Source organism: Archocentrus centrarchus, chromosome 19, assembly GCF_007364275.1.
Source record: "Archocentrus centrarchus isolate MPI-CPG fArcCen1 chromosome 19, fArcCen1, whole genome shotgun sequence".
NCBI lineage: Eukaryota > Metazoa > Chordata > Actinopteri > Cichliformes > Cichlidae > Archocentrus > Archocentrus centrarchus.
This window is the reverse complement of record NC_044364.1, coordinates 16,310,199-16,323,978: the sequence shown is the minus strand read 5'-3', so window position 1 is coordinate 16,323,978 and position 13,780 is coordinate 16,310,199. Positions and strand designations below refer to the sequence as shown.

Below are 13,780 nucleotides of genomic sequence, written 5' to 3'. Positions count from 1 at the left end.
CCGAGAGCGGCGGAGATACCAGCGGCTTATAGCCCGGTGCGGCTTATATATGTACGTTTCCAGTTTTTTCCAAAAAATTTGTAGGTGCGGCTTATAGTATGGTGCGCTCTATAGTCCGGAAAATACGGTATTTAGAACATGGCTGCTTAGCAGCTGCAACTGATGCAATTAAAATCAAATGTCTAGCTTTACTCAGAGAGATAAAACTATTTAAACACTGCTAATACACAGAAGGGTTTGGAGTAGATGACCTCTGACCCTTATCTCCACCAGTTAGTGACAAGTTATGCTTATTTGCAACTTCATCCTGGAGCAGTAATAGAAGCCTAGAGGATCACATCAGTTATTTTTACAAAGCAACCAATCAGACAAACCTCTGACAAAATTAACTTGCTTCACATTCTAAAACATACCAATGATGGCATGAAATAACAGCTATAGACATCTATTTTATGGATTTTTATTTTAATTGTTGCAACAGAGCTATTTCGTGTTCCTATTTGAGCAAACAACTGCTTTAAACTCCTAATGCGTTATTTTCCGATATTTTACAGTACAACAAAGAAGCGCTTCGTTGTGAGGGCATGTAATCTTGTGAAGGTGTTATCAACCATTGTAGAGATAAATGTGAAAATTTATTTTAGGAGGTATTGCTCACCACTTGACAAGTACCCACTGCTGTGATGGTCAATAATGTCCATGTGACTGTTATGACTGTACACGTGAAAGTTTAGGAGAGCTTTCTGGGACAAGGATGAGGGCATCCAGACCCTCAGAGAAAAATACACTACTGAATACAGTTGTTTTGTTGGCTTCAATTTATACTTAATTAACATTTTAAGAGAACATGCTATGCGTTTCCTAATTTTCTGTCCTATACATACTACTGCAATGGTTCATGCTTGCATAAAAATGGCCAAGTTTCAAATAACGAGGTCAGCGTATGTACAAATAATCCCTATGAGCCCAAAGATCAAGCTTGAGTGAGTGCCCCACCCCCTTTGTTTTTGAAACCTTCTGTTTATGAGGGACAGCCAATGAAAAGAAAGTTGAATTAAAGGGAGAAAAACGTGTTGGATAAACTGAGGCACTCCACAAAAGCCCAGAATAACATAGGTAAGGATTTTTATCTAGTGGAGACCAAGAATATGAATATGGAGCTGGAAAAGAGAATATTAGGTCCACTTTATGCAGGATCACTAATTTATAGACTAATAAAATCAATTAATGTAAGTATGAGGTGACAAATCAACAAACAAAAACAGCGTCTGTTACTGGAAGGGAGGAATAAATGTGTCTAATTCTTTTATAATGGGATATAATTTACATATAACAATGTAAAATAAGTGTTTTCAGTTTAACCGAGTATAATACACAATTTGCGAAGGTTCTGCTATAATTACACATGTGATTAGGCGTGCTTGACCACGGTATTATGGTGAGTGTGCGCACTTGTGTACGACCTGTTAATAGATATTAAATGCACACACCTCTAATAAAAAGTGTGGTCACTGGAGCAGTAGTTAAATAAACAAATACAAACAAGAAATAGAAACAAGAAATATTACATGAGAATGATAAATCACATATTCCCGAACAATTTGTTGAAATGTGATCATTTGTACTTACTATCTGCAGCTGAAGGTAGTCTCCCAGGCCGGATGCACTGTCCACCCGAAGCAGAATGGCATGTTTCTGTTGAGTGCTGAACCCGAGGGCAAGCCGGTCTGCCCTGGTGCTGGGACGCTCATTAGGGGGCCACGTGTAAATCACCAAGCCTCCATCACGGCCAAAGATGTAAGTAGTTCCAGCTGGTCCACACAGATAAAAAATTTAATTACAGGCACATCTGCATGTTGTAATGGTGCTATCTGCCATCATAACTTGACCACTCCAGATGGTACCTCTATTTTTTTGCTAAATCTTTTAACACACAAGGAGCATATTGCAAAAAATTAAAATAAGAGTTCTTCCTGCAGGCTGTTTCCCCAAATTACTTATCACATTACTGCAGGAAGCTGATTGTGCAAGTGGCTCGAACAAATAAAAACTCCTATAATTGTCTCATAGGGTGACTTAAAAACCATTATATACCTCCCTTCTAAGGCTATGGAGGATAATTTAAGGTTTAAATCTAAAGAATGTGTAGATTATTTTAACTCACTCACACACACACACACACACACACACACACACACACACACACACAGACACACACACACACACACACACACACACACACACACACACACACACACACACACACACACACACAATGGAATAGACAGTCAAGGGGATGGTATTTTTACACAATATCAAAATCAACAGTTGACAGTGCCCTCCTGTGGAGGCTGAGAAAAAAGACACGCAGTAATCCTGTGATTTGGTGTTTGAAAGCAAATCATCCGACTGCAGCATTTTAGATCGGCAGCGGGTGACGGTTTGATTAGAGTTTTTCCTACAGTTTAGATATGTCTGGGGTGAGGATTAAGGTTTGAAAGAGAATCAGTCACTGAGATTCACCTAACTCAGTTAAATCAGATAACAAGCATGCTAACAAAATACAAACGCACGTTTAAACTGGCATGATCCAAATGCTGGTAGATAGCAATACAGATCTACTCTGAATACAGTAGATATCAATATCTGAAAGCTTTACAGTCTCCACTTGAGCTGTCTGCAACACCCCCCCCCCCCAAAAAAAAAAAAAAAGAAAAAGAAAAGAAAAACAAAACAAAACAAAACACTGTAATCCCCCTTGGCTTGTGAGCTAGAATAAAAGCAAAGACTCACCATCGTTACATAGTGGCCCGGCGTACGATGTCATGCTGCAGTCACAAGTGAAGCCCTCCCACTGCTGCAAACAAACTCCCTGATTTGAGCAGGAGTCTTCTTGGCAGGTAGTGCTGGGACCTGCAGTGACAGATGTGGTTGGGTGGAAGGGCGCAAAAGTTAGGAAAACAGAAAGAGACACACGCTTTTGGTTTTGTGTGGAGCCCAATGTATTTACAACATTATTAGAATACAATGTGGTTATTTTTAGACTGCATTTCCTTGAAAAACTTTGCAGTTTCAAATGGCAGAGTAGGCTTTTGTGCTGTAATGACATTATGATTAGTAGTATTAGTCAGACTAGGATTTTGTGGATAGGCTCCCATTCTTTTACACTAGCAGGATCCAATATAAACATAAATGATCCTAAAGTGTGTTATTAGGTGAAAAGAGCCAAATGTGGAGGGCATGCAGGTGGTGAAGCTAGATGAGCGGGGCAAGGACAGAAGGAGGAATTAAACATAAGAGAGCAGAGTTATGTTTAAAGGCCTTCATCTCAATACTCTTCCTTGAGCAGTTGATCACCATTCTCTCCCTGCTTCATGCTAAACAACTCAGAAGGAGGAGAATGTCAAAATACTAAACGCAGCTCTCCTTCGTTGCCCTCAACACAAGGCAAGGAGGAAAGAGTGTGAAATGATTCACAAACGGAGTATTGAAACTGAGGTTAGAAGTCAGTAGGAAGGGTTAGAGAACATGCTGCAAGGTGGTGGAGCTGTGGTCAACTCAAGTCAAGCAGTGGTAATATTACTACGGTGATGAAATCACTACGGTGGCTAGGAGAGGACAGGTCACCTTTGACCTTTGACTCTGGATCACTGGGATCCACACAACACTGGACACCACTGGGTAGTTTTAAATACACGCATACATACACACACATACACACTCGCACACACATTTCCCAGCCTCACACACACACACACACACACACACACACACGTGTCTCTTACATGCTCACACAAAGCGATATACCTTGCAAGTCAGCTTTCATCAATGTAACTTTTGTCAGCCAAACAAAAAAGCAAACAAGCAAATTAAGTTAGATGGTTAGTCAATGCACACAGATGCCTGTGAACTTAAAGAGTGGAAGAGAGAGAGAAAAAAAACACAATGTGCAGAAAGACTGAGGAGGAGATGAAAAGAAAGAGTAAAATTTACGTCTAACAGACCAGGAGCTGGGTTAGTGGGTTATGCTAATAACAGAGAGCATGAGTTAAATGAAAACTGAAAGAAAAAGCAGTTGGGACACGGGGCTGGAGCAAACCTACCACTGTGTCTGCACCTCACCTTCACAACCCCTCTCCACTTGTCCCATGGTTGCCAAGGCATCAGCCAAAAGGTCCGGGAGCCGTCCATTTAGATCGACTGTTGCTAAGCAACCCTGAAACCCCTCGCGGGAGTGGACCAGCTTAGGCAGGTCTCGGTACATCTCTTTGGAAACACCCCCGATGTACAGATCACCTGTCGAGGAGCAACACAGTGAACAGCATCTTCACAACCCGATCATGAACTTTCTTGTTTTGCTTGATTGTATCACTAATTTGAATGCTGTAAGTTATAATTTTCCTTGTTGTTTGATTGATCTAATTTCATAGCAGTTTTATCACAAGCTCAATGAGCCCATGAGCCTTTGAAATGTTTAACCAATGGCAAAAAGAGCCAAATATCTTCAGTTATTCAGTTAGTTATATATAGTAACAATGAGAATTTGGTAGTGGTACTTTTTGCTTTAAGATGAACTGATTATGCATGCTTTTACCCCTTAATTTTACGGTAAAAGTGTTTAATTGCTTTCTTAATTAGAGTTCAAATTTAAAAACGACACCACTCTAATGTCTGCATGGTAATAAGTAGCTACCTCCAGAAGCTAGTTAAATGGAGCGAAGCCTGTGAGCTAATTCAGGCAGACAACTGGATCTGCGCTGCCTCATACACACGAAACATAACTCTCCACATGTCACATACCAAACACACCCTCTAAAATTTGGTGGTCTACTTAAGTTGCAATTTCCCACCTCTGCATCTTACATGTCAGTGCTGCTGCTGCACTACATCACCGTGTGCTGTTTGCAATCACTCGACCATCCCAGCATCCACCTGTAGACTCTGGGATGGATGTTTACTCATCATGTCCCAAATTTATATCTAACACATTCAAGGGGAGTGATGAGCTCAGAGAGTGTCTGCCAAGCTATATTCTGCTGCTGTAACAAATGAGTTTACACGTGAGCCGTCTGACTAAACTTTGTTTACTACAAAGACTGGAAACAGGGAGATACTGCTCGCCTGGTTCTGCTTAAGGTAACAACAAAACACCTCCAACTTCACTGACTCAAAAATAGTCTGGCACACAACCTCCACATAAAACACCTAGTTTGTGTTTAAAATAAGAGGTGCTGGTATACAGCTATACACCCTCATTAATAAAGCAAATAAGTTTACTTAATTAAGATCAAACTTCTTTACGAGTATCGCTTTATTCGGTATCAGCTTCTGTATCTGACTTTGAATGCCTGTATTTTGCATACCCTTTAGGTCGAGGTTTTTGGCACCCATGGTGGTCTGCGTTGTGACTTTGGTGTCAATCTTGACTGTGTGGAGATTGTTAGTGTCTCTGGATATGTGCACATTGTGCCAGTGGTTGTCATTAAGAGGACTGTTGGAGTTGCCCTTGATCAGGTGTGCTCCATTGCCCAAGTCAGAGATGTAATGAAGGTAGCTAGAGAAGGAAAAAGAGATGAGAAGGGAGTAAATAAGTGAGAAGAGAAAAGGGAAATTAATCGTACTTGCGATGAAGAACAACACAAGGTCATCTGCTTCGGGGCATTATTATCTGTCTTTTAGAAGCTTAATTAAAGGAATTAAAAAAAGAGCTGCGTGACTTGTGCATTTTTCATATCGTACACTTAACAGCCCATTTCAACCTTAAAGTCAAGAGTTTTTCTTTTTTTGTTCATCAAGGACAATCTTAACAATAAATTATTAATTTCTGCAGGACAAACATTAGCATGAACAAATAAAACTGCTTATGAATATTATTTTCTTTGAAGATGTACTGACTTGTGTAACGAAAGGTAAACATCACACACAACTTATTGTCCAGCTCACCCTTTAACCAGCTCTATCACTATGAAGTCATTGCCATCTCCTCTGTTGAAAAGAATAAGACCGTCTGGGGACGTCGTCTTGAACTGCATGAAGAGATGCATGGAGTAATAGGCCTGCAGAGTGGGCAGGGTGACAAAACTGGAGCGGGACCGGAAGGTGACGGGGTCGGCCACAATGCTCTTATAACCGATAACAGCATTGAGCTCACAGTAGTCGATGTCACCGTTCTTGCACAGGTCGATGTACGGCATGCCATTCAGCGTCAGGCCCTGAAGGTGTCCGATGAAATTGGAGGGCACGGCAGGCATGAAGCGCTTCTCAGTCACGATGCCCGTCTCTACATTATGGAACTCCAGCTGGGTGTGGTCACCCGCCATCTGACCTGGTGGCGGGGGTAAACTTCAGAGGTGAGGGCTTTGGAAAAGTGGGTTTCAGGTGGAACTATTCAACACTAAAACTAATATCATTATTTAACTAAGACATCTAATACTAAAGTAGATACTTGTGCACTTTCATGACCACAATCATAAAGCAGTATGATTGTTTTCACTTACACAGGTACAGATGCTCTCTAAAAAAGAAATAAAACCCTTAATATTCAACACAGAATACAATCAGATATCTACACTCCAACTTAAGACCTGAAAAAAGCATAATTTTATTGGGAAAAAAGTATAAGTCAGGCTGCTGTGGTTACCTTCAACAGGCTGCAGGTCGTCCACGGTGAGTTTGAGGCTCTTGCCACGCCGGACTACCCTCACCGTGTGCCACTCATTATCATTGAGGCTTGACCCAGCAAAGATGGTCTCTGGGCCTTTACCTACACATAGCCCAGAGCACCATTAACATAATGCACAGAGAGGTGGAGAGAGAAAGAAAGAGAGACAGATACAGAGGAAGAACCAGAAGAAGTAGAAGAAAAGAGCCAGGTAGTTTGAGTAAAAAATTAAGGACAGAAACTGAGAAAATGGAAGCTAATAGTAGAAGGGGGGAGGACCCATACATACCCAGGGGAGACAAACACTTTGGTATCAACACATTCTCTCCAGAAAGGCAGACAGAAAGATAGACAGACAGGCTTCTTTGCAGATATACAAGAGAGACAGATGATGTGACACAGACAGACAGAAGGATTAACATAAATGGATGTTGGGGGTGTCTAAGACTGGAGACTGTGAGTCACAACAGGCCTACGCTGAGACAATCCATCTGTGGACAGATCGCACTGCCATGACGTCCACCTACAACCCACACATGCACAGACAGCACATTCGGACCCCCTCGATCACCCAGCAGCCCTCTCGCCTCCACACATACAACTCGGTGCCTGAATGTTGGAGATTTGCTTTTGCAATGCTGCAGTCAGCCTCATGGTGGCACTAGACACACAGTGGAACACCAGAGTGCTCTCCAAGGTGCTGATGTGCAACAGAATGAAAGAAGCTGAGCTGTCCTCTCGTGATGTCTCTCTCTCTCTCTCTGCTCATCTACCAGCTCATATCTTCACATAGTTGACTGCACACATTTGACAGGCTGACTGTTCCCCAAACCTCAGTGTCCCCTTGCTTCTACTCTTTACAAGCACCCCACCAACCTTGAACACAACTCCCACTACCTCCCAGCACACATACACATATACTTTTACATACTCCCCTTCCCTCTCCTTGGTTTGAGAGTCTGCTTACAGTGACCTATACTGTAGGTGGTAATGACGGGCGAGGTGAGAAGTAAACTGACCTGAACGAATTCTGCTGCAGAAAATGTCAAACATGCCAACATCAATCATGGAGGCACGCAGGCAGACACACACACACACACACACCCACACACACTCACACCCACACAAATACAGGTAGAGAGGTAAAGAAACATGGATGTACAGACAGCTGACCCACAAACATAATTAAGTCGATCAAAATGGATGTGGTGTGAAATGTGTGTGTGCATTTGTGAAAAGCTAAAAGAGTGTGTTGTGCGTTCGGAGAGCACACAGAGTTCCCCTGAGGAGACTCAGCTGTGCTCTGGGCATGAGCATCTCATCCTGTTACCATGGATCATTGCCTTGCACTGAGTGAGGGAAAGAATATGTGCATGTATGTGTGAGTTTATCAGTATGTGTGTGGGTTTCTTTTGAATAGTAACTGAATACTCAAAGAGCGAGTAGACTGATGTGACAGTGAAGCAGTGATCTGTGTTAACCTGGGAGGGAGAGGCGCAAATGTACGCACCCACCCACACACACACGCACCTATTCTGGGTCAGCGTTAAAAGGCCATTCAGTGAGTTACTAGTGAAGGCTGTGGAGGCCTGTGAGGTTAAAGCAAAAGATGAGAAACACCTCAAACAGAAATATAGGGGAGGCTGTTTATTGTGAGGGAAATACAATTCAGTCCAAATGACATGCTGGAGATTATAAAAGCAGGATAATGAAAACAAAATGACCAAATACAGTGTTTCATATTTCATTAGCTCCAACTAACAAATGGCTTTTCTGAGGGATAAGCTTCAAATCTCTCCCATGCCAGGGCTTTTATTTAACTGCTGAGTGGACTATTTCAGTGGCGCCTGCCTGTTAAATACATTTTTTTTCCCCTTCCCCCTTGAATATCATATGTATAATTTATTGTATGCACACGGTGTGCCAGAAAAGTGGCTGCCTACTGAAATGTTCATTGAGACAACCGGTCTAAAATTGGCCAGCAGACATGCGGAATAGCAACAGCGCTGTGTGGCTAGTAGGGTTTCTATGGCAACAGCAGTCGTCCATTTCACCACCTCTTTGCCGTCACAGAGCATCCGCTTCTCTCGCTCTCTCTCACTCTCCTGCTTTCTCTGTGGTCGTGACAAGAGAGAAACTCCACGTGAGGGAATTAAACTTCATCTGGGATTCAGCTCCACTCACAGCAGCATGAACAGAAACACACACACACACACACACCAAAGAGAAAGCACGCACACACGCACACACACACACACACACACACACACACACACACACACACACACACACACACACACACACACACACACACACACACACACAGATGGGCAATGAAAAGGCTACAGAATGCACAGGCACTCACACAAACACACATGCCAAAACCCACTAAATGAAACACTACCCAAAAATCCCTGATGGACAGTTTAGAAAGAAACAACAACCAAACAAAGAAAACAACCCGACAGACGTTGGGACGAAGGTGCGACCAGAGAAACAGAGGGATAACATATCTTTTGTCTCCGGCATGAAGGAGAAATAATTAGCCTGAAGCTCTGGGTTGCATTCATCTACCAGCTTCCACTCTCTGCTTCTCTACCTCTTATTTATTAACACACCTAATTTTACCTAAACTCCTCACGCCCAGGTTTCTTCTTCTTCTCTCTTTATTTTTTTCTTCCTTCAACCTCCACCATCCCCTCCCTCTCTCTCTCTCTGCCATCGATCCCTCTTTGCTAAAATGGCCGACCTGGAAAACCCTGGCCCTCAGCAAAAATTGCACCTCTCCTGCAGTGTAGCTGAACATTCACACACATATGTGCACCTCCCCCATCAAACACACACACACACACACACACACACGCACACACGCACACACACATATCTGCACACAGACAAGTGGTACAAAAATATGTTGAAATAAGATGAAATGAACTGACATGATGCAAAGTGTGAAAAACAGTCACACACATTTATAAAAGCACATACACATACCAGCACACACACATACTGAGGAGGTAGAGGAAGGGGGAGGAGTTAGGTGAGATGGAGGATCACTTACTGGCTGTACAGTTTATCCTGATACAGTCTGGAGGGAGAGCAGAGCAGAGGGTTAATGCTGCACACATACACATACTCTCCACGCCCTGGGGATGCACACATCGACACACCCTGCATGCATATACAAACACGCGCACACACACACCCACTGCTGCGAAAACACACCCCCTCCTTCGTCACAGGTCCACAGGCTGGACCTGGACAGTGTGCAGCGAATGCAATTTCTGTGACTTTGATTTTTAGCCAATGAAAAGAAAAATCTGGATAAAGATTGATGGAATTTTACCTTGAACTCGATGAGGAGAACGGTGTGTCACAGCATGAGTGGTGTGCTCATTGGCTGCTCTGGCCTGAGCGACAGTTTCAGTCACCAATCAAAAGCAGGGGGAGACTGTGATGGGTCATGTGTGTCAGTTTTGTCTAAAGACACTGAACACATCCCATAATTTTTGTCGCCTATCCAGAGCACAAATCTCCGCAAATGGTTGGAAGATTCAGCCCCTGTACCATTTTTTTTAAACCCATGATGCCTTGGTGTGTCGAGTGGCGTCAACCTCAGAAAAGACGTGGCTGCAGACAACCAGAGACCAACACATGCACCCCTGTGTAAGGATGAGTGTGTTAGCATGTGAATGGATTCAAGTGAAAGTGTGTGACTGTGAAAGAGTGAGACTGAAAAAGTGCTTAGCAGTTATCTCAGGCTGAGAAATGTGTGAAGTATTCGTGTATGTTTGTGTTGATTGTTGAAGGTGTTGGGGATGCACAGGTCTGCTGGGAGTGAGCAGAGAATGCAGCTTGAGGCTTGACCCTCTGTTCAACACAAAACCAATAACCTTCAGCTGTGTATATTTGCATGTGTGCATGTTTATAAATAAACTGTATTTGAACCATCCAGTGTTTCTTAAATGTGTCTGCTGAAGCAGTAAATTCTATATCTTAAATGCTGTAGATTATGCATATGTACAGCAGATTTATCTGGAATATATACTGGAATTACTGAGAAGAGTTTAAAGGGGACCTCTCATGCTCATTTCCAACTATATACTTTTAGCCTTGGACTCTTTAGGTACTGAATAAGCTTTGCATGATTCACATTTCAAAGTTGTGTTAGTTTATCTAATACTGGACCTTTGCACAGTAACTCAGTTCATCCACTGCCTGAAACAATCCTTTTTAACTTCCTTCTCCTTCCCTTTAAAGCAACTTTCTTCTGATTGGCTGCCCCTCACAAACAGAAGCAGGCAGGTGGGGCTTCTGTGCTCACAGCCAGAGCAGCGTGTCTAAGATGACAGTGAATGCGCAATTTTTGCCATTGCAACAGTATATATATATATATATATGACAGAAAATAAGGAAAAGCATAATAGGTCTCCTTTAAGGTTATAGGGACAAAAAGCTATTAATCAACAATTAATGACATTTCTATGCAAGAAATTGCCAAGAGGCCAGTATCAGCTGCATTCCCATGACAGGTAATTAAAATAATGCTTGAGATTCTATGTGTTTGTAAGCATCTGTGTACCTAGGTTGACAGTGAGTCGGACACGGGCTCCATCCAGCTCTAGACGAAGGGTATCTGCGGAGTTACGGGAAGTGGTTGCCATGAGAACGCCATAGGCCCGCTGGGAGCGAAAGCGTAGCGAGACGTCCTCCGCCTCGGTGTGCATCACCACAGGCAGCTGCACCTTCATAAACTTACTGCCGTCGTATGACAGGATAGTTGCATCTGTACATGATGCGAAGAGAGAGGGACGGAGAAGAAGGGAGAAGGTGAAAGACGCAGAGGAAGAAAGAGATGACGATAGAGGAGAGTGAGATGGGTAGAGACAGAAAGAAGGATGATTGACAAGGAAAAAACACATGAGGTGGGTGGAGGCAAAGGCAATCTGACGCTGAATGAATCAGATTTAAACATGACAAAGTACGTTCCTGCGTGGTTACACTTTTTCTGGTCCCCCGCCAATACATGTTGAAAACCTTCTTTCTACAAAATGATCCCATCACTTTCCACTCTTAATTCATCATCACTCCCTCCGCCTTTGAGAGGAGGATGTAAAAATAGCTGCAGCTGGTTGGCTGGCCCTATTATCCGGTTCAATCAGAATGCATGGTGTTGAATGTGTTAGCCACCATCACTGACATCTCAGACCCTGGAGTCATAATGTAACAAGCTCAGGTGAACCTGCTTTAATGTCTTTTGCATACTCATTTACATATTCATAATCTTCTCTCCCTGCTTCCTGCTGAGGCCAATCCCTGACTGCTAAACTGTTTACCTCCGAGGACCCTATTTTTTATTGGCCAATTACATACGCAGCTAAACACACTCTCCATGCCTCTGTGTCTTTATCTCTCCTCCTTCTTCCCTTCTTCTTATATCTCTGCACTCCATTCCTCCTTTGCTTTCTCTCCCCTCTTCACTCTCCCTGTTTCTGTGGGAGACGGTTTGAGCCAAGGCAAAAACAAGAGAACAGGAAGAGAGGAAGGCGTCATGAATACTGATGAGCTGAGAAGGAGGGAAAGAGAGAGATTGTGTGTGTGTGTGTGTGCATGTCAGAATAAGTGAGTGAATTTAAGTGTGAACAGAGAGGGGTTTAGTAAAGTGAGAGCGGGGGGGGGGGGAGAAAAAATAGGGATAGAGCAAGAAAGAAAGAAAGGAGGGTGGGGGATAGGGAGAGAAGCTCCTGGCTAAAATGCAAATGAACCCTCATTAACTTGAGGAAAAAAAGAAGGTGGATGGCCTGTTATATCACACATAACATAACTAACAGCTACACATACACCCACCCCTGCATACACACTCACACACGTTTCTGATAAGGGAGACAGCTGACTAAATTTTCCTCATCACAGCACCTGACTCACTACAGGCAAACAGAGGATGGAGGGTTGGTGAGAAGAAAAGTATGGAAGCCCATTTATGCTAGGGAATGAAAAAGACTGACGATACAACGCACACTGGCTGTGTCGCATACCATTGCATCATTTGACGCCTGTAGCTCGCACCAGATGGACCATACAAACAGAATACGTAAAGGATAAGCCCAGCAAAATCTGTATTTTTTCAAGAGTCATGAGAAAAGCCCAAAATCAGAGATCTGTTAATCTCTCAATGCTTTCTAACTTTCTTTCCATCAGATCCAATCCTTTTTGTTCTCACAAAAGGTTATTATAGTGAACTGAAAGTATTTTTAAGACTAACGTATTGCTAGTTTTTGCCATTTTGTCACCAATCCAGCGTAACAAGGCATCAGTACTTGTACTGTAATATTAACCACCAAACTAATAAAAATGAAACTACCTGCAGCTGAGCTGAAAACAAAGATTTCATCAATGTCTACTAACATTTGCAGTCTTTTATATAGTCCAACTTATGAAATGGTCCCTATAAACATAATAGGGTCTGTGTTCACATGTGGTGCATTAACAGCAGGGCCTAGTGAACATTTAAAAAAGTACAATTTATCCTAGAAAATCTTGACATGTCATCTTTTTGACTGAAAAGAAATAATTCTTAATCATAAATTCAAATTCGTCATTTTACTACCCCCATTATACTCGCCATTAAAATGTGTCATTAAAAAATAAAAATCATCTTGGAGCCCGAGCGTGTCGAGCATCTTCGTTCATTAATGAAGAGAGAGGGGGAACAAAGAAGTGAGAGAGAAAAGGAGGGAGGGAAAAAGGAGAGGGAGACACCGCAGGTAGAAGGCATAAACATGGCCAATCACTCTCTCCATCTGCTCCTCCATCTGTGCTTCCTTTAATCCACTGAACTACCAGTTAGTGACCCCTCAGTGCACACAGAGAGGGATGAAATAAGATATAGACATAGCTAAGAAAAAAGAGAGATAGTTGATGCATTGCTATGATAAACATACACACTGTGGATGTTTGTCCTATGAAATGAAACATTTTCATATCAACACCTTTCAGAAAGCCTGTGTGTGAGTCTGCATGTGCATATCTCCTGTTAGACGATAGTACAATCATCACTTGAGACGCATCAGCAGTTGTGGCACAAACAACATTGCTTCTCTTCTTCTTGTCTGACTCCAT

General features: G+C 42.6%; 1 protein-coding gene across 6 annotated transcripts in view; it reads right to left on the bottom strand.

The window, feature by feature from the left end:
* The window catches only part of nrxn1a (neurexin 1a), a 67,482-nt gene that overhangs the window by 12,662 nt on the left and 41,040 nt on the right, over positions 1-13,780 (bottom strand). For all 6 annotated transcript variants that reach the window (XM_030755746.1, XM_030755742.1, XM_030755744.1 and 3 more), the window contains 8 exons: positions 11,244-11,447; positions 9,723-9,749; positions 6,641-6,763; positions 5,944-6,325; positions 5,364-5,554; positions 4,123-4,296; positions 2,794-2,913; positions 1,630-1,811 (listed from right to left, as the gene is read on the bottom strand). In XM_030755746.1, the coding sequence (XP_030611606.1) occupies positions 1,630-1,811; positions 2,794-2,913; positions 4,123-4,296; positions 5,364-5,554; positions 5,944-6,325; positions 6,641-6,763; positions 9,723-9,749; positions 11,244-11,447 (1,403 nt within the window). The remainder of the gene's footprint in view (positions 1-1,629; positions 1,812-2,793; positions 2,914-4,122; positions 4,297-5,363; positions 5,555-5,943; positions 6,326-6,640; positions 6,764-9,722; positions 9,750-11,243; positions 11,448-13,780) is intronic.